At 39.4% G+C, this 22,138-nt stretch overlaps 1 protein-coding gene across 1 annotated transcript in view; it reads left to right on the top strand.

Annotated features, from left to right (window-relative positions):
- The window catches only part of rnf213a (ring finger protein 213a), a 168,369-nt gene that overhangs the window by 104,454 nt on the left and 41,777 nt on the right, over positions 1-22,138 (top strand). Inside the window, exons 38-45 of the mRNA XM_060844830.1 lie at positions 1,798-1,918; positions 3,556-3,656; positions 10,234-10,416; positions 13,076-13,248; positions 16,268-16,367; positions 19,841-19,955; positions 20,722-20,920; positions 21,305-21,501. Of these exons, the coding sequence (XP_060700813.1) occupies positions 1,798-1,918; positions 3,556-3,656; positions 10,234-10,416; positions 13,076-13,248; positions 16,268-16,367; positions 19,841-19,955; positions 20,722-20,920; positions 21,305-21,501 (1,189 nt within the window). The remainder of the gene's footprint in view (positions 1-1,797; positions 1,919-3,555; positions 3,657-10,233; positions 10,417-13,075; positions 13,249-16,267; positions 16,368-19,840; positions 19,956-20,721; positions 20,921-21,304; positions 21,502-22,138) is intronic.

Raw genomic sequence — 22,138 nt, 5'->3', positions numbered from 1 at the left:
TAGACATGTGGAGAGATTTGAGATTTTCAGATTCAGTTAGAGGCATTCATAAATTGGGAGCCATTGCAAGATCAGACAATGCATGGTGGAGACTTAATGTAGGGGTTAGAATATGGTCACAAAATAATGCTTGCCATGGAATTTAGAGATGGTATGTCATTCGAGTTAGCTCAGCATCTGCTTGAAGTACAGAGTTACAGCAGATGTACTGCTACAGATTATTCTGCAGCAAATGGAGAATCAAGGAATTGTAGAAGATCAACCATTAAAGGATGCAGTATTGCAGAAATCCAGAAAAGGCAAGAATGATTTTGGTGATATTTAATGACCAGCAAAAGTATACCATTCGGAGTGTCAAATGTGCAATAAGCAATGCCAAAGTCACTTGGTGGCAGTTTAGCAAAATACAGAGGAATAAAGGATCAAAGTTAGATTAGAATAAAGTTCAGACTTCTCAAAACTAGTGTAGAATACTGGGGCAGCTGTGGGCCACAAACTAAAACCTGGGAGTTCATCGGAGAATACCGTCTCATACATAAATGGAATAAAACTGAAAAACCAACAGTTATTAGTTGCACAACAACAGCAGCAGCAACTGTAAATTGGAAAACATCAATTTGAATTATGTAAATTTTATATAAATTTAAATCCAGAATAGGGCAGGGGAATGGGACTGACTGGGTTGCTCTGAGCTGTCAAAGGCTTGATGGGATGAATAGCCTCTTTCTAAGCTGTTAATGATTTTCTAAATATACATTGAAACAGTTAAAACTTTGTTAAAAGTTCAACCTGTTGATAATATCACAATGTGAACAGAAAAATAAGCAAGACTAGGAGCTGTACTGTATAGAGGTGGCAGCAAACTCCTAACATGAACTTGCAAATTTGTTCATATTGCAGCCATTATTAAAGCCTAAGCATCTAGAGCAGTGAAAGTGAGAAACCTGGGAACCAAAAGGTAAATGTTATGAAGGATGAAATTGCAGAAGGAGCTTCATTATGAAGCTGTCATCCCAGGACATTCTTGAGAAAGATTAAGTACATTTAAATTACAAACCTTTACAAGATAATATTAACTTGTAAGAAGATGGTCATTTTACTTTCACCATTCACGTGACTGATAGCTATTTCAATGCCATGAAGAAGATGTAGATATCCAGAGCTGTGACTAACAATTATTTTGAAATGCAAGATTTAACATGTATCAATAATGTATATGTAAAAGGGCTAATTTTCAGTTTAAAATGTCGAAGAGCTTTGAACTATTGTTGACCAACAATGCCTGTTTAAATATGGGAGATATTTCCTAATCAGTCTGTTTAGAGTTGTTATGATGCACTATTAGAGCAGATGGGACCTGAACCTGAGCTTCCTGGCCCAGAGTTAGGGACATTACCACTGTGGCACAAAAACACTATTAATTACCTCACCTGAGAAATTGAATTATTATAATAGCAAATTACTTTCAGTCAACAGAATGTGAACACTGGCTGTCAATGCTACTATTCTATTAAGGTTCTTTATCTAATCTGACATCAAGAGATTTGATTATGATCTTTAACTGTTGATGAATATTCTTTTGAACTTGAAGAATCTGTGAAATAATGCTCTGGTAAAAAGCTATTTTGAAGTTCATTGACTTAAAGAGAGCAAAGATAAGATTAATATAAATGATTAGCATCCTCTCGAAAAAATCAAGTTCTCAATTTCTTCACTATAAACCTAATAAATACTTACTGCAATTAGAAGGAGAATCTCTTGCTTTTGCCTAGTCAAATTATAGTGCTTGTATTTCAGAATGGGATGGAGACAAATTTATTCTTTGTCACTCTTTGTGGAGCATGTGGTGCTTGGAGTAGAAGAAATTGACAAGAGATTGAAGAATGTGGTTGCAACATTTGCTGGTTGCCTTGGAAAGGTATCTCATTGTATTTTGTATCTCATGATTACAGGAATAATTTCATGTATGGTGGAAATAAGTGCTTCTGTAGTTTTTCTTCAATTAAACCATAAGACTGTATAACATGATTAAAGCTTTAACTTTATATTGAAAAGCTCGTGACCTTAGATAATTTTTAGTACGTCAATTATTCAAACCAAAGGACCACGGTATGAATGACCATGATCTTACATAGTCTGAGCATTAACTTGTTATTGTTCTTCTATTAAATATTTGAAAAGGGTAAAGATTTTATAATAATGAAGGTAAGTTAGCAAGGTACATACCAGTTTATGGTTTTGAAATGCAGCTTATACAGATCTATAGAAAAATGTCACCTTTTATTTACATAAAAAGAAGGAACTGCAGATGCTGGAAGTCAGAAAGAAACAGCTGGGAAAACTTAGCAGGCCTGGCAGCATCTGGAGAGAAGTCAGAGTAAATGTTTCAGGTACAGTGACCCTCCTTCAGAACTGATGGTATCTAGGAAAAAGTTGTTTTTTTATGCAGAAGATAGGGTAGAGGAGGGGGCTAAGGAATAAACAATAGATGGAACTAGGTCCCAAAGAGAGAGAAGTAAAGTTGGACAGATGAAGGATTGGATAATAATCAGCCCAGGAGAATGGATAGCCACTAATGGCGACTATTAGTAGCTAACAATGAGTTGTGTACTATAGTAGACCATATGATAATACACCCAGGTATGTGGAGGTGGGGATAGGGGTAAGGATATGGGAGAAGGTGCGTCAAGTCCTAAAATTGTACTCGAAGGCTGTAGAGTTTCCAAGCAGAAAATGAGGTGATGTTCTTTGAGCTCAAAGGGGTGGTCATAGGTATCCTCATGGACCCCAGTTATGCTTGTCTTTTGTGGGCTACATGGAACATTCCTTGTTCCAGTCGTATTCCAGCCCCCACCCACACTCTTTCTCTGGTATATCAAAGATACCAACAGTGCTGCTTCCCTCTTTTGTCCAGAATTGAAAATGTTTATTAATTTTGCTTCCAATTTCCACCCCGCTGTTACCTCCCTTCCCTTCCTTGATATTTCTGTGGAAAGGTCGCCACCAATATCCACTACAAGCCACAGACTCCCATGGTTAGCTTGACTACACATCCCCTCACCCTAATTCCTGTAAATACTTTATTCCATTCTTCCAGTTCCTCTAGAACAGCACCTCATTTTCTGCTTGAGAATGCTACAACCTTCTGGACTTAAAATCAAGTACAACAGTTTTCGGGCTTAAGGCACCTTCTCCCACGTCCTTACCCCTACCCCCACGCACAAGGCCTTGTTATCACATGGACTGCTATTACACATAACTGATAGTCCCCATTAGCAGCTATTCATTCTTCTAGGCTGACTATTATCCACTCCTTTGTCCAACCTCTTTATATTTGGGCTGTATCTCCAACTATTGTTTACTCCTTAACTCCTCCCACCACCACATCTTCCCAGCTTTCATCAGTTCTGAAGAAGAGTCACTGGACCCAAATGTTAATTCTGATTTCTCTCCCCAGATGCCACCAGACTTGCTGAGCCTTTCCAGCAATTTCTGTTTTTGTTATCACCTTTATTTATAATCTGGATTTGAAGCCTATTCTTTACTCTTTTACAGTGTCTGCAAGGCAACTCTGACGTAAGGACTCAAGATCCCTTTCAGGCTGTGATTAAGGTTCTAAGGGATTGTAAGGAAAGTGCAGGACGGGTCTTCTCTAGGTATGAAGTGTATACATTACAGCTGTAGATTGGTGCCTTTCCTGTATTTGTTATTGGTAATGGTTCCCTTCGAGGCCATGAATCATTGAAGTGATTCAATATGGCTGTTTCTATCTTGGAAAGTCTCTTCACAATTTTGAAGATTTGTTGTAGTCGAATAGTCCTCACTTTAAATTAGAAAGAATATCAAGTCTATTAATTCATGTTAAAAAAGTATTATAAGCTCATGATACCAGATTTCATCTTTCAACCAAGCAATCATCTTTTGTTGTGTCAAGTTTTTGTTATCTAACAAGTTAATACATTTATGAGTTGAAACAAGTATTTGAAGAAAGGAAATTCCAAATGTGTCTCTAGCAGCAATCTCAGCATTTTGCTTTGCAAATAAGATTTTCTTTGGTCTTATCAGCGATTTACAGGAATATTAGAAAGAAATATGATATTTGTCTCTCTATTCCTTTGCACTCTTTTTAGCAGTCCTAAATTAGGCAGCATTCCCAATCTGACCCAAGTTATGCTTCTAGTTTTTTTTTTAAACTGACTTCCTTACTTTGGACATGGTCCACACCAATGTTAGAAACTAAAATGTCTGCCCTTATATTAAACTAAACATTAAAGCTGTTAGTTGGACTTTTCATAAGACATAGGAGTGGAAGTAAGACTATACAGCCCATCGAATCCACTCTGCCATTTAATCATGGCTGATGGGCATTTCATCTCCACTGACTCACACTCTCCCCTATATCTCTTGAGAATCAAGAATTTATAAATCTCTGCCTTGAAGACATTTAACGTCCCAGCCTCCACTGCGCTCTGTGGCAATGAATTCCACAGGCCCACCACTCTCTGGCTGAAGAAATGTCTCCTCATTTCCGTTCTAAATTGACCCCCTATAATTCTAAGGCTGTGCCCACGGGTCTTTGTCTCCCCACCTAAGGGAAACAACTTCCCAGCGTCCACCCTTTCTAAGCCATGCATTATCTTGTAAGTTTCTATTAGATCTCCCTTCAACCTTCTAAACTCCCATGAATACACTCCCAGGATCCTCAGCCGTTCATCGTATGTTTAGCCCACCATTCCAGGGTTCATCCGTGTGAATCTCCGGTCCAATGCCAGTATGTCCTTCCTGAGGTGTAGGGCCCAAAATTGGACATAGTATTCTAAATGGGGTCTAACTAGAGCTTTATAAAGACTGAGAAGCACATCGCTGCTTTTATGTTCCAACCCTCTCATGATAAATGACAACGTTACATTTGTTTTCTTAATCATGGACTCAACCTCCAAATTAACCTTTAGAGAATCCTGGACTAGCACTCCCAGATCCCTTTGTACTTCGGCTTTATGAATTTTCTCACCATTTAGAAAATAGTCCATTCCTTTATTCTTATTTTCCAAAGTGCAAGACCTCACATTTGCTCACATTGAATTTCATCACCCATTTCCTGGACTTCTCTCGTAAACTGTCTAAATCTTTCTGCAGCCTCCCCACCTTCTCAGTACTACCTTCCTGTCCACCTAACTTCATATCATCGGCAAACTTCACCAGCATGCCCCCAATCCCTTCATCCAGATCATTAATATATAAAGTGATCAGCTGTGGCCCCAACACTGAATCCTGCAGGACACCATTCCAAGAAAGAACCTTCTTTCCCAAATCTCTGTCTTCTGACAGACAGTCAATCCTCAATCCATGCCAATAGCTCACCTCGTACACCATGGGCCCTCAACCTATTCAGGAGCCTCCCATGAGGCACCTCATCAAAGGCCTTTTTGAAGTCTAGATAGATAACATCCTATTGGTTTCCCTGTTCTAACCTACTTGTTACCTCTTCAAAGAATTCTAACAGGTTTGTCAGGCACGATCTCCCCTTACTAAATCCATGCTGACTTGTTCTAATCCAACCCTGCACTTCCAAAAATTTAGAAATCTCATCTTTAATGATGGATTCTAGAATTTTACCAACAACCAATGTTAGGCTAATTGGCCTATAATTTTCCATCTTTTGTCTTGATCCTTTCTTGAACAAGGGGGGTTACAACAGCGATTCTCCAATCATCTCGGATTTTCCCTGACTCCAGTGACTTCTGAAGGATCACAACCAATGCCTCCACTATTTCTCAGCTGCCTCCCTCAGAACTCTAGGATGTAGCCCATCGGGGCCAGGAGATTTATCAATTTAAGACCTTTTTGCTTTTCTAGCACTTTCTCTTTTGTAATGGCTACCATATTCTAACAGGTTTGTCAGGCATGACCTCCCCTTACTAAATCCATGCTGACTTGTTCTAATCCAACCCTGCATTTCCAAGAATTTAGAAATCTCATCATTTTAGAATTTTGCATATAACCAAGGTTAGGCTAATTGGCCTATAATTTTCCATCTTTTGTCTTGATCAGTTTTTAGACCTTTTAGCTTTCTAGCATTTTATCTTTTGTAATGGCTACCAGATTCAACTCTGTCCCCAACTCTCTTTACTTGCTGAGATATTACTCATGTCTTCCACTGTGAAGACTAATGCAGAGTTCTTCAGCTATTTCCTTATCTCACATCACTAACCTTCCAGCATCAATTTGGAGTGACTCAATGTCTACTTTTGCCTCTCATTTGTTTCTTATGTATCGAAAGAAACTTTTACTTTCATTTCTAATATTACTGGCTAGCCTACCTTCATATTTGCTCCTCTCTTCCTTATTTCTGTCTTTGTTAACCTCTTCGTTTTTGTAGCCTTCTCAATCTTCTGATTTCCCAGTATTCTTGGCCACGTTATAGATTGTCTCTTTCTTTGATATATTTCCTTACTTCCTTCATCAGCTGCTTATCTTTCCATTTAACACTATACTCCTTGTTGCTTTCGCTCCCCACCCCACCCCCCGCCGACTCAGAAGTTTAAATTCCTACTGATCATCCTATTTATCCTTTTCGTAGAACAGTGGTTCCAGATTGGTTCAGGTGAAGACTGTCCCAGCAATACACATAACTCTGGTTCCAAAACTGATGCCAATGCCCCATGAAATGGAATCCCTCTTTCCCACATCAATCCCTTAGCCACGTGTTTACTTCCCTAACTTTCTTATCCCTATGTCAATTGGCACATGTCTCGGGCAGTAATCTGGAGATTATGACCCTTGAGGGCCTGTACTTCAATTTCCTTCCTTGTGCTTGATAATCCTTAAACAGGTCCTCGACCATAGCCTTGCCTATGTTGTTAGTTCCAATGTGGACCACAACAACTGGATCCCCTCCCTTCTGCTCCGATATCCTTTCAAGCTGGTCGGCGATGTCCTGCATCTTGGCACCGGTCAGGCAACACACCATACGGGACTCCCAATGTGGCTTGCATAGAATACGATCTGTCCCCCTAATTATAGAATCCCCTATAACAACCAATTGTCTTTTTGCTACCCCCCCCCCCCCTCTTAAATGGCCTTCTGCACCATGGTGCCATGGTCAGCTGGCTCATCCTGTCCAAAGCCTTTTCCATTGTCTGTAAAGAGAGCAAGAATCTCTTACCTGTTGGCAAGGTCAAGGGCTAAGGCTGCTGCACTCCTGAACTCAGAATCTCACTACCTGTCTCACTTACAGTCACACCCTGTTGTCCTTGAACACTTAAATGAATTTGAATTACTTAATCTACCAGGTGTGACTGTCTCCTGAAACACTGTCCAGATAACTCTCCCCCTCCTGGATGTGCTGCAGAGTATGAAGCTCAGATTCCAGCTCATCAATTCTGATCCGGAGTTTTTCCAGTAACCAACACTTGCTGTAGCTGTGGTCACTGCCGTTCACAATGGGATCAGCCAGCTCCCACATCATACAGCTACAGCACATCACTTGTCCAGCCATAACTACTTACTTAATTATCTTTTACAACTTATGTATTAAAAAATTTCTCTTCCCAACTTCACATGCCTTCCCAACAGCCCCTCTCCTCTGACCGCACTTGCGCCCAGCTCCTGCCGTTCTCTGCTGTATAAATATCTTCTTCCTGATATCTGTGCTGATCTGTGTTAGAGCCTTGGCTGATTTTTAATTATGTTTATTTTATTCTTTTATCGATTTTGGTTTGGAAATTTGAACAAAAGATGACATTTGGACTGTGGGTACTAGCAAGTATTTAAAAAAATAAATATAGCAAACAAGCTTTGTTTATTCATGAGGCCAGGCCTGGAAGTTAGTTGCAAGTTGGTTCCTAATCAAAACGTTCTGCAGATTTCGCCACCGGGGAGGAGCATTATATTGAAACAGATAGCAAAAATTGGCTATTAAGAGGTCAGTATCTGGGAATTGGTTCCAGGAAGCCTGGAAAAGACTCTAAGTTTGATCAGACAGCAGATATTGAATAATAACTGGGAACTCATGAAGGAGACTGTCATGGAGTGATCAGAATTTAGACTGGATTTTCGACTTTTTTTTCTTTGAGAAAGAATCTGGCTTTTGATGCTGCAGCGTGAAGATTTGTAAGTTCCCTGCCTCACCTTCCATGAGCACCTCTTGGAAGCTCAGAGAATAGAAAGCTTAAGCTATAAGTATTCCAGCCTTCTCGAGTGAACTGTAAAGGTGACCCCGATCAACATCTTCAGAAAATCAACTCAGTCTCTGCCTGTGGAGCAACACATCGTGAAAAGCACTTAAGTAATGGTTTTGTGCATGGGAAATCATGTCTCACAAACTTGATTGAGTCTTTTGAAGAAGTAAGACTAATTAGCAAGGTTAGATCTCAGAATACAGGGAGAACTAGCCATTTGGATACAGAACTGGCTCAAAGGTAGAAGACAGAGGGTGGTGGGTTTTTTTAGATTAGATTACTTAGATTACTTACAGTGTGGAAACAGGCCCTTCGGCCCAACAAGTCCACACCGACCCGCCGAAGCGCAACCCACCCATACCCTTACATTTACCCCTTACCTAACACTACGGGCAATTTAGCATGGCCAATTCACCTGACCCGCACATCTTTGTGACTGTGGGAGGAAACCGGAGCACCCGGAGGAAACCCACGCAGACACGGGGAGAACGTGCAAACTCCACACAGTCAGTCGCCTGAGTCAGGAATTGAACCCGGGTCTCTGGCGCTGTGAGGCAACAGTGCTAATCACTGTGCCACCGTGCCGCCCACCATGGTGGAGCATTGTTTTTCAGACTGGAGGCCTGTGACCAGTGGAGTGCCACAAGGATCAGTGTTGGGTCCTCTACCTTTTGTCATTTACATAAATGATTTGGATGCGAGCATAAGAGGTACAGTTAGTAAGTTTGAAAATGACACCAAAATTGGAGGTGTAGTGGACAGCAAACAGGGTTACCTCAGATTACAACAGGATCTTGATCAGATGGGCCAGTGGGCTGAGAAGTGGCAGATGGAGTTTAATTCAGATAAATGCGAGGTGCTGCATTTTGGGAAAACAAATCTTAGCAGGACCTATACACTTAATGGTAAGGTCCTAGGGAGTGTTGCTGAACAAAGAGACATTGGAGTGCAGGTTCATAGCTCCTTGAAAGTGGAGGCGCAGGTAGATGGGATAGTGAAGAAGGCATTTGGTATGCTTTCCTTTATTGGTCAGAGTATTGAGCACAGGAGTTGGGAGGTCATATTTGGCTGTACTGGACATTGGTTAGACCACTGTTGGAATATTGCATGCAGTTCTGGTTTCCTTCCTATTGGAAAGATGTTGTGAAACTTGAAAGGGTTCAGAAAAAATTTACAAGGATGTTGCCAGAGTTGGAAGATTTGAGCTTTAGGGTGAAGCCAAACAGACTGGGGCTGTTTTCCCTGGAGTGTCGGAGGCTGAGGGGTGACCTTACAGAGGTTTACAAAATTATGAGGGGCATGGATAGGGTAAATAGGCAAAGTCTTTTCCCTGGGGTCAGGGAGTCCAGAACTAGAGGGCATAGGTTTAGGGTGAGAGGGGAAAGATATAAAAGAGACTTACGGAGCAACTTTTTCACGCAGAGGGTGGTAGATGTATTGAATAAGCTGCCAGAGGATGTGGTGGAGGCTGGTACAATTGCAACATTTAAGAAGCATTTGGATGGGTATATGAATAAGAAGGGTTTGGAGGGATATGGGCCGAGTGCTGGCAGGTGGGACTAGATTGAGTTCGGATATCTGGTCGACATGGACGGGTTGGACTGAAGGTCTGTTTCCATGCTGTACATCTCTATGGCTCTAACCTGGCCAGTATTGTTATTTTCTTTTATTTATCCCTTACCTGTGTGTTTATGTGTTTACTGGTGTCTTTTGTGTGAATGGGGTTGAATGCAAAGTTCTTGGTTTAAAGCCTAGACATGAACGAATTATTTTGTTTAATTTTGCTCTGCTAAAGTTATTGTTTTGTTAATATATTGCTAATCGTTTAGTTTAAACTACAAATTAGTGTGTCGAATTGATTATTCACCAAATCTTGGATTGGTTATTGAAAAGACTGGTTAGGAACTATGGTCAATTTGGGGGTCTTTGAAGATGTTAATTTTACTGTGTTGCGAATATGGAGGTAGATAGGCTGATTTAGTTCATCTGTCTCTCTCTGTGCTGTAATATCTGCATTTAATTTTATTTTAGTGTTCTGTTTGTTTCATTACAGATTTGGCCTGGAACCATGTCCAGTTTGCATAGGAGAGCTCACCAATCCCGTGTTGCTTCCATGCGATCATATTTATTGTCAAGACTGTTTAAAGCAATGGCTTGTTCCAGGGCAGATGTTGTGCCCTCTCTGTTTAACTGCTTTGAATGATGACTATGAAGTGAAGGTATCTGAAGAAATAAGGTATGTTTAAGAGTTTGGGAAAAAGTGTGATTGCATTATTGTTTGTCTTTTAGGAGAAGTTAAAACTGAAGAGTGGCAATCAAGATTCTAGCATTTCATTTTATTTCATGGGATGTGAGTAAGGGTGACAAACTGTGCTGGATTTTCTAGGGCTGTCCTGGAGTTTGTTCTACCTCTGTCCAGGTGGAATATGGGCCATTGGCCGCATGTGAGTCGAACAGGATAGGTAGTTCTTTGGATTTGGTCTGGCTGTGATCCTCTGAGAATGAAACCCAGGGTGCAAGGTGTATTGGATCTGGCATATCCCAAGAAGGTGTCCAGCAGCCCAAAGGAGGAGGGGAGGAGTCAAGGTAGGGGAAGTGGGGGGGAGCTGCAAAGGAAATGGGGTTTTGCTGGTCTTTAAAGCAGGTCCACTCATGTGTCTTGTCAATGTGCACAGACACTATCTCCCAACCCTGCAGCAAATATTCCTTTATTTTCACCCAGAAATTATCACGTTGATTGCTGCATCGCTGGCAAGTCCAGCATTTCCTTCCCAATCCTAGTTGCACTTGAGAAGGTGCAAATAACATTTTCACTTATGTGGAATTTCATGATATTGTGATTGTTTTGACAATTTTGCAGGTGCTTTTTTAGAGTGATGAACCCAAACCAGATCACACACCCATTGCATACCATGATTCAGACCATTTGACCAAGCAACAGCTGTTTTTTTTAAGGGGCCTTTTTTTTATGCTGCAATACTGTTGTTTTGTGAATCTTAGTACACCCTTAGTCTTCAATAGTGCAATTGAGGCTGAACATGGGTGGTACAGTGACTGTATTTAAATGAAGTATCAGCAATTTTTTGGTTTTAAGTGTTTTTTTTAAGTTAAAATTAAGTCAGTTGTTTGCATCAGATTTTTGATTTTTCCACCCTAGTAGTTGCACATATTTTTATTTGTAAAACATACTTGTCACAGACTCAAGCTGCATCATTCATACTGATATTGGATGATATCCCTATTGATTTACACTAACTTTAGCATTTGTAGTGCAAATTCACTTCTGCATCTTCACTTGCTCCAAACCACACTATGATTTGAATGCACTTGTGAGAAACAAAGCTCACTCATGTCAATAATTTCAGTCCAAGACAAGATCTGAATCAGTAGTGTAATTTATTCCACACTTGCAAGTGGGTGTGATGTCCACAAGGCAGGGACAAAACACACCGAATTGAACGAATACTCGATATTTATATAATTTGGTTCCTATAGATTTTTTTTATCTCATTGCTCCTCCCCTGTTTACATCCTCCACTTCCCTAAGACTGTACCCATTACTCCTGTTTATCTCTTGCCTTATCCGGCCTTGTCTGTGACAAAATGCTTATTTCTGGCCTCACAAGGCCGTTTGACCTCATCCTGCTGTAGGTCATTGTTAGGCACATCCTTTGCTTACCATTATCTACTCCCTCCATCTGTGCTGCCCCTCACAGCACCTTATCTCATCGCCTGTATTTCTACCATTGTTTTACAGTCCCATTTCTTTCTTTCATACACTTTTAGCTAATACAAAAGAAATTATGCATTTTCTCCACATAGTTTTCATTCTTGTTGACTCAGCTCTTGGCTGAAACAATTACACACTGGTGTGAGTTCATTTACTTCGTATCAGCAATTATAATTGCAGAAGAAACATTGCTTTACCTATATCCCACACAATCTAAGGGAAAATTGAATTTTCTGGGCTCCTCATTTATAAGAATGGCTGGAGAAGAAATGATGAAATCACAAAATTGTTCTAGTGCAGAAAGTACATATGCATCATGTTCCAAGTGAGCAGTTCACTTGATGCCATTCTCTAGCTAGCCTTTACCTCAGAATCCTGTTCTTGTTCTTGTTTTTCAGAGAATTTCAATTGGGCTTACCTCTACGCTCTCCAACAATATATTTCAGATTTTGACCACTCAGAAATGAACACTTTTTTTTCCTCATATGACTTTCACTTTTTTTGTCAGTTACTTTAAATCCTGCCTTCTCATTGACACTCCTTTCCTAAGTGGGAGCAGTTGCTCCCTACCAACTCTGTCCAGTCTTGCCATGACTTTAAATATGTCTATCAGATCTCCTCTCTAGTCTTTTTCTAAGGAAAACATTCCCAGGTTTCCCCTTCTGTCTTCGTAATTGAAATTCATTCTCCCTGCTACCATTCTTGTGAATTTTTTCGCAGCCTTGCAGATACCTTTATGTCTTTCCTAAAGTATGGCGCCCAGCACTGGAATCCATACTCCAGCTGAGACCAGACTAGTTTAAGTAACATATGCAAGTTCAACATGACTTCCTTGCTCTTGTTAATTAATTGTTAACTCTCTTGCAATTCTTGGGGAATTGTGCTTTTTATATTTAGAATGATTCTCCATGTTGTCAAACTGACACTTTACATTTCTCCTCATTGATATTATCCGCCAGCTGACAACAAATTGTCTGTGCCCTTTTGAGGATCTCCACTATGTTCATCACAGTTTACAATGCTTATAATTTTTTAATCATCTATAAACTTTGTATCCTGTACACCAGGGACTAGATCATTAAGAAAAACATTTTGCGTAGATGCTTGTATATTCAGCTGTATGTTCCCATCACTTTTTATTCATGTCTTCTCTTGTCTTTCACAGAGAAGCTGTTGAAAAAAATGCCATTTTTCGTAAGAGATGTGATGCATTTTTCATAGCTCTGGTTTCCATGGTCTGCTTCAAAGATAATTCACCGCCAACAAAAGAAGTTGTTACTGACCTTCTCTCACAATTGGTTACTGAAAAGGAGGTGTCTATCAAGATCATGGGCAAAGGTAATACTTTCTATGAGAAGTGCTTATTTTCCATATTGTTTCTTGGTGAGTTGGAGATAAAGCATTTTTGGTATCCAGATTTTCTCCCTCTCAATCTACGTTTCCCTTCTGATGATATTGATTTATTTGGAGTTAGATTCTTCAGGTGTCTTTCAGTATCTCGGTAGTGGTTTACTTGGTAGCACCCTCAGAATCATGGAGTTCCTACAATGTGGAAGTGGCCATTCAGCCCATCGAGTCCACACAGACCCTCCAAAGAGTGTCCGACCCAAACCCACACCCTATTCTATTTCTGTAACCCTGCATTTTGCATAGCTAGTCCACCTAGCCTGCACATCCCCAGACAGTGTGGGCGTTTAGCATGGGCAATCCACCTAACTTGCACATCTTTGGACTTTTGAAGGAAGCTGTGGCACCCAGAAGAAACCCACGCAGACATGGAGAGTATGTACAAACTTCGAATACATTGTCAACTGAGAGTGAAATCAAACCCAGGTCCCTGGCACTGTGAGGCAGCTGTGTTAACCAGTAAAGCACTGTGCCACCGAAGTTCTGGGTTCAAGTCCCATTCCAGTGCTTGAGCACAAATGCTGACAGTCCTCTGCAGTACAGACTGATTGCTGTGGTGTTCAAAGTGCTGCCTTTTGATTGAGGTGTTAAGCTTGCCTACGTTCTCAGTTGATTATAAAAGATCCCATGGCACTATATCCAAGTGGCTGAAGGAGTTATTCCTGGTGCCCTGGCCAATATTTATCCCTCAATCAACATCTCTAAAACTGATGATCAAATGAATATCTATTGGAATTTGTGCATATTACTATAGTGATTTTGCTCCAATAGTAAATGATGGCAATAAAGTGCTGAGATGTCAAGAAAAATACACAGCTTTTTTTTTAAAGTCTTGTCCAATAATCCCACCCTTACTAATGGATTTTCTTGTTTGACTGAAAACTATATCTACAAACAGTAGTATTATTAGGTGTGTTAGTGGTAATTCTGGACAAATGATCCAGAAGCATGAAGAATGAGAGCGTACAGGGTCATGTTTGAGAATCGTGGCTAAACTAATGGATCTTAGCTAGACAGCAGTTAGGCTGGAGTTGTTTTCTTTGGAATAGCAAAGCTGAGGAGATATTTAATTGAACTGTATAAAATTACAGCAGGCTGAACAGAATGGATAGGAAGAGCCTAGTTCTGTTTGCTTGAAGCCAGTAACTTAACACAAAGTGATTTAAACTAACGCTACAAGGATTAGAGGGCAAGTTCAACCAAAATGTTTCACCCAGACAGTTTTAGGGATGGTCGAGACAGAAGCCCTTGTTTGAACATTTGAAGAGTTGTAACTTAAAAGACCACCAACCAGAAGCTGGATAGTGTATTTATGTCAGTCAGCTGTTTTTAACTCGCCCAGCTGCTGTTTTCTAAATGTACTCTTTCTATCCTGTAAGTTTTGATAATTTTATTTAGTTTTCCTGCTGACTGATCTCGTTGGATGTTAGCTGGCTTTTCACTCCCTAGTAGATTGCAGGTCAATTTGATCCTAGCAATTCTCTGTATTCCCACAACAGCTTGCACCATTGAACAGTACTCAAGATGTTAATCCAACTCTTTGGCTTTAACACAGGGATCCAACAGTCAGTCATATCCTTTTCCCTCATGTTACCTTGGCTGAGTCAATGAATGAAACTGCAAATCTTCCTGCTCTATATGGTCCATACACATTAAACCTTCATGTCATTTCACACCCTTTCATATCATAATCATTGTAACTGTTAATTCATGATAACAGAAAATTTGATGAAGAATATTGACTTATGTGAAGGATCCTATTTGCAATTTATTTGAACAGTTTGAGTAGAATTTGTACTCATTTTGAGAATATAGCACAAATCTGCCCTTAATTTAGTTCTAAATTTATATTTTTAATTCAGAGATCCAAAGATTTGATGGCTTGAGAATTTGAAGATTACGATAGTAATAGGTGAATGTATGAAATTCAAGCAGCATGCATTGTTAAGTTAGTGTAGACAGCTTTCCCGTAGATTCATGTGCTTTACTTGATTTAGAAATACTGAAAACTGACAGTATGTATCCAAAATGAAAATATTACCCAGCAATGACTCAGAATTCACAAATAAGAGATCGTGGAGCAACAGATAACCAAGTAATGGTGTGAGTTCGGAAAACCCTCTGATAATGACTGTGATAAAGACAGTGGTAACACTATCAGTTCATTTCAAAATAGTCATGAGAATGATGTGTTGCAAATACAAAATACAAGTGCACAGAAAAACACCTGTTCTTTTTCCAATGAGAACTTTGTATTAAATTTGATATTTTGGGTAATGTTTTTCTTGACTGTGTGGGAGGCACGGTGGCACAGTGGTTAGCACTGTTGCCTCACAGCGCCAGAGACCCGGGTTCAATTTCCGCCGTAGACGACTGACTGTGTGGAGTTTGCACATTCTCCCCGTGCCTGCATGGGTTTCCTCCTGGTGCTCCCGTTTCCTCCCACAGTCCAAAAATGTGCTGGCTAGGTGAATTCGCCGTGCTAAATTGCCCGTAGTGTTAGGTGAAGGGGTAAATGTAGGGGAATGGGTCTGGGTGGGGTTGCGCTTCGGCGGGTCGGTGTGGACTTGTTGGGCTGAAGGGTCTGTTTCCACACTGTAAGTGATCTAAGTAAGTAATGTTGTCCTTTGGACAGCTTACTGTTCAAAGTCATTGTTTAAGAGATGCTGTCATATTGGCTGTAGAATCTTTTTAATTGTACATTAGTTCCTCCTTGATGAAATAAAGCTGTCAGTTTATCTAGGTGGTTCGCTGGCCTGGTAGAAGCTGCTAAAACTTTCAATTCCAACCATAAGTCAACTCCCTGCGAAGCAAATGCTCTAATTGCATAATATGGGACCATCTTACCATCAGCATTATAAAGCATACATGTCTTGTTTCTATCTCAAACATGTCATTGTTAACGTACTTTTCCTTTTACATCAGATTGTTGTTTTGTGTTTTTCTTTAGATCGTCAGTATCATACCAGAACCCTTTCACCGTTTGATGACTCAGTTGATCGAAATCCAGTTGTCCGTTCCATAGTACTTAAGCTGCTATTAAAGTACAGGTATTATCTAATGATAGGTTGAAGAGCCGTAGCATTTTTCTCTAGATGTTATCTATGTTGTGAATCCAGGGACAATTATGAAATAGGAGTAGTGTTGTACATTAATTGAGCTTTCTGTCATTATTCTCATCGTGGTCCTTAATTCCAAATGGAGTTTATATGAAATGTGAACAGTGAAAAGGGATTTAGGAAATTAGCTGCAGCCACATGCTTCCATGTACAGTCTTAACTGGGAATGTTAGTTTTTAATGGATGGGTTAAATATCTCAGCATACAATTCTCATGTCTTGATGTTACTGATACAAATCTGCACACTTATTTCTCTTGGTAGTCAGCACCTGTTCAATGAATAGCAGGATTCAGCTATCAGTGTGTTTCAGCAGAGCTGGTACATGCATTATCTTTAGGGAAAGTCTCTCTCTTAACATAGAAGAGAGCAGGTGCTGATTTTTGTTTTAATCGAAAGCAAACTGCATACAAATTTGGTGTGCTGTGCAGAGTTAGCCCTGCTGTAGGAACGATGTTACTAAACTAGAAAGGGTGCAAAAAAGATTTAGAAGGATCTTACCGAGACTCAAAGGTTTGAGTTGTAAAAGAGTCTGGATAGGCAGAGACCTTTTCCCCAGACCATAGGGAAGTCCAAAACTAGAGGGGAAAGATTTAAAAGGGACCTGAGGGGCAACTTTTTCACGTGCACAGTGGTAACTATATGGAACAAGCTGCCGGAGGAAGTGGTAGAGGTGGGTTCAGTTACAACATTTAAAAGACAAGGTACATGGACAGAAAAGGTTTAGAGGAATATGGGCCAAATACAAGAAATGAGGCTAGTTCAATTTAGGAATCTTGGTTGGCAGGGGCAATTTGGGACAATGGCATGTTTCTATGCTGTATAACTCTGACTGTAAAAGTAGAGTGGACAGATCAGAAAGTTTAGAATGTGGTGCTGGAAAAGCACAGCAAGTCAGGCAGCATCCAAGGAGCAGGAGAATCAACATTTCGGCCAATAGCCCTTCATCAGGAATCTGGCTTTTACCCAAAACGTTGATTCTCCTGCTCTTTGGTTGCTCCCTGACCTGCTGAGCTTTTCCATCACCATACTCTCAATCTGATCTCCGGCATCTGCAGTCCTCACTTTCTCTTAGTTGATCAGAGAGTCTGTACAGTTATTATTCATCTCCTAATTGTTCTATAGCAGTTAAAGTTCTGTTCACAGTTTAATGGACATGTATGAAACTGCATGGTTTGTTTACTCCCCCAAATACAGATTTCCTAAAAGTTTGTCATTCCTCCTGATTTCATTGATGGCATCCTGCAGGGTTGATTGTCAGTTTTAACTTGTCAACTTCTGAGAATTTTCATGCAAGTTTTATCAGATCCTATGAATTTATTTTAGTATTATTTCCAAGATTTGACCAGTTTCTCTGAAGGAGCTGAAGTGATCTCCTGGATAGTGAAACTTGGGGATTAGTAATGGTAGACAAGGAAATGGCTTTACACATGTTCTTCACAGTCGAAGACATGAAAAGCATTCCAAAGATAGTTGAGAATCAAGATATAAAAAGGAGGGTGGAACTGAATCGATCATGATAACAAGCAAAGTAGTAGTGGGAAAGTAATGGGATCAAAGGTTGACCAGCCCCATGGCCTGATAGCTGGCATCCCAGGATCGTAAATGTGGTGGCACCAGAGATGGTGGATCCATTGGTGATGATCTTCCAAAATTGTGCCAATTCTGGAAAAGTCCTGACGAATTGAAAAATTGTAGGAAGAATGCTGATTTCAGAAAGGGTAGACGCAGGAAGCCATAGGCCAGCTAACATCTGTTTTTGAGAAAATGAGAATGTAGGAGCAAGAAATTTTGAAACTCTCAATACAATGAGACAGAGTCAGTTTTGTGAAAGGGAAATCATGTTTGGCAGATCTGTTTGAGTTTTTTGAGAATGTAGTAAATAGGGAGGATAAAGGGTACTAAGGTATAGTGTATTTGGGTTATGAAAAGGCATTTGTTAAAATAGCCGACCTGTATCTCCAGACTCGAAACAATGTTAACTCTTATGTTTCCCTGATATGGTTTAACAAGCCACTCAGCTCAAGGACAGTTAGGGATGGTCGACACCTGCTGTCTAGCCAGTGTTAATCACATCCTATGAGACAATCTCTTAAAAAAAGAGTTATCTGTAAAATAAGAGTGTAAGGTGCTGGGGTGACATATTAACGTGGATAAGTGATTAGTTAATTAGCAGGAAATAGTGTCAAGATAAATGGGTCACTTTTAGGTTAGCATACTGTAACTAAAGGAATGTCACAAGGGTCAATGCTGGCATCTCAACTATCTGCATTCTATAGTAATTACTAAGATGTAGGGACTAATGTATTCAAGCCCAAATCAGAATATTTTTAAAAGAACATTGCTTTAGAACATTGCAGTTTAAATCTGGATTTCTTTGTATATGAATCACAAAATCTTAGAATGCAGGGGGAGGCGATGGCCAAGTGTTATTATCACTGGACTGTTAATTCAGAAGTGCAGGCAATATTCTGGCAACCCTGGTTCGAATCCCGCCACAGTAAATGGTGGCATTTGGATTATAGAGTCATACAGTGCAGAAATAGACCCTTCAGTCCAACAGTCCATGCTGACCATCATTCCTAAACTAAAACTAGTCCTACCTGCCTGTAATTCAATAAATATCTGGAATTAAGAGTCCAATGATGACTGGCGGTGACACTTTCATCCCATGAATCAATTTTTAAAAAAAATACAATAAATGATTATGAAGGCAAATGGATTGTTGGTCTTTATTCAAAGAGAGGTAGAATATAAAAGTTGGGAAGCCTTGCTACAATTATGCAGGATATTGGTGAAAGCACCACTGGAATACTGTGCATTGCTTTGGGCTCATCGCTTTAACGAGCAATATACTACATTGAAGGCAGTTCATTAGGCTGATTCCTGGGATTTAAGAGTTCTCTCATGTGGAAATATTACCAAATATTCATTGGAGTTTAGGAGAATGAGAGGTGAGCTTATTGAAACATAAGATTATGAGGCAGTTTGACAGAGTTGATTCTAAGAGGGTATTTCCACTGATCGAGTAATCCAGATCCAGGAGATAAAGTGTAAAAATAAAAATGGAGATTAGAATGCATTTCATGTTAATCTTTGTTCTGTTTGGAAACAAATTCAGTGGAGGTTGTTGTTGCAAATATTCGAGCCCTGAGTTGAACAGATTTTTGATCCAGCACTGAGTCAAGGATTATGGAGACAGGCAGGAAAATGGAGTTAAAGCTTCATTTATTTTATTGAATGGTGGAGCAGGCTTGCCTACATCTGTTTCTTGTGATCTTTTTTAAAAAAGTCATAATTATCAATCACATCCATTAGGGTAATGTTTAAAATTTTTCCCTGCATTTTACCAGTGTATTCTGCCTTTTTAATGACACAATAACTGAAGTAAATGTTCTCTTTCCAGTTTTGATGATATTAAGGATCACTTACAACAGTATCTTTCTGCAGTTCAAAAATCAAAGATTCTCGATCAGAAAGATCGGACTGAATTCTATGCGCTGTTTTTGAATTGTTTGGAGGTAAAGTTGTTTTCACTCACTGGTGTTAAAGATATAAGCATCTTAGATCATAAATCAGATTATTTATTGCTAAATATTCAAAAATACACTTCTAATTCTTCAGCTGTAACAAATATAAGACTTTCAGTTTTATAATGATGCTGTAATTGAAGGTCGATGATGTAACTCTGGATGTTTAGATTATTTGCTGATAAATTAGGTCAATAGCACTGTTGTCTTTGACTTAGAGAGTTTTGAATTCAAATTACAATCAAAGTTATATTTACATAACCTAGTGTGACATTTCAGCCATCTTTGAGTTGAGACATTAAACCAAGGTCCAGACATTGGGCCTTTATATCCACCCAAGGCGCCTTGGGTGGACATAAAAAGGTCTGACAGCAATATTTTGATGAACAGAAAAGTGCACACTCAATAGTTATCTTTCTATCAGTAAATAAAATAAAACATTGGTTTATTGTTAAAACTATTTGTGGAACCTTGCTGCATGCAATTTGTTGATTCTGTTTCCTGCATAACATCAGTAACTACCTCTGATGTAATATGTTGCCTTTCAAGGATTTTGGAATGTTCTGATCTCACAAAAGATGGCCCTTAAAAACAAGTTTTTCTTCCATTCTTCTTCAGACAATTAAGACATACATTCACTTGACCTAAATACTAATTGAAGAAATGGCATCACAGCAGGACAGCCCCATGACTAAGTCTCAGACTAAATAATCCAGGATTTTAGAAACTATTAACTATCTTCTCCCACTTTCTTCAGGATTCTATATACGAAAAATCCCAGTTTTGCACAGTACAAGAGAAAGTTGCTTATCTGGTCCAGGAAGGGGATTTCCTTCAAAAGCTCTTCCCTTACAAGAGTTCACAGACTACAATAGAATCCTTACAGCTAATTGCCAGAATCCGACTTTGTTTTGATATGGCTTCTCAACTTCTGTGTGAATCATGTGACACATTTGGTAATGTTCGTTTTTGATTTAAATAATGTTTGTTTAGTATTTTCTCTGTTATCCTTTCATCTTTGTCCAACTGGATTGCACAACAAAATAACCAAATGAGACCAGGAAGTTTATTTGTTATCAGCAGAATAAGCAATGTCATAAAAGATTAATGTTAATTAGTTAGAAGAGTGGTGTGTTAGTCTTAATAGACACTTCTCATTGCCTTTATGGTAAATAATTTACTGATACTCATTGTCCAGACTTGTGTAAATATGACTGTTCAATACTGTATTTTTACTTCATTGGAGTATAACCTAGAATTGAAAATGATTTGCAAGTGTAAATACTTTTGTATATGCTGACTCATTTTATACATTTATGTTTGTTAATTCATAATTTCAGCGAAGGAGATCGGATACGTTGATGCAAAGAAGAAATTTCTGCACAGGTTAAAGGACATGCTTCCTAAATGCAAAAATGATTGGTTCCGGATTTACCTTGTGCGAAAGCTATGCAGTCTAGGTGGAATGGAGTTTGTTCAGCAGCTTTTAATGGATGATCAATTTGCATGGCTATTTCCAGAGCAAATTGTTCAACAGGTGCAAACCAGTAATCTTTTAATTTCTTGAGTCAATGATTATTTTGTCAAGATTGTATAATCGCTATCTTAGTTCATAATTCACAAAAATACAAATTCCTGAAAGTTTAGTTGTGAATACTAGTAATACTTATTGGGCAACATATTGCTAAGAAATTATATTAATGTTGTAGGTATCACTGATTTGTGTTCAGTAATATCCAAATGAATTATCAAAACTACAAATTATTTTCAGAGGGCCATAGAGAAGATAATGTTGAATAAATTCTCTGAAAGTCTAGAATATTTTTAAAAAGGAGTATTAGACCATAACGCATCAATTCAAAACTCTCATCTGGCAGTCTCTCCATGAATCCGATTACACTCCTAACATTGGCAGAATTCCTGTGGAGACAGCAAGTGGTTCTTCAGTAGTCACTGCATTGAGTACATGTCCATCTTCCTTCCCACCTATCCGCTCCTCACTCCTCTCCAACCTACCACCTCCATCTATCTATTGCATTCACAGCTACCTTCCCCAAGACTCACCCGCTCCCAATAATCTCTCCACCCCCTCGGTACACAAGCCTCATTCCTGATGAAGGGGTCTTGTCCAAAACATTGATTCTCCTGCTCCTCAGATGCTGTCTGACCTGTGC

Source organism: Hemiscyllium ocellatum, chromosome 25 (assembly GCF_020745735.1).
Source record: "Hemiscyllium ocellatum isolate sHemOce1 chromosome 25, sHemOce1.pat.X.cur, whole genome shotgun sequence".
NCBI lineage: Eukaryota > Metazoa > Chordata > Chondrichthyes > Orectolobiformes > Hemiscylliidae > Hemiscyllium > Hemiscyllium ocellatum.
Note: the sequence above shows the minus strand (reverse complement) of the source record. Positions and strands in the feature narration are given on the sequence as shown.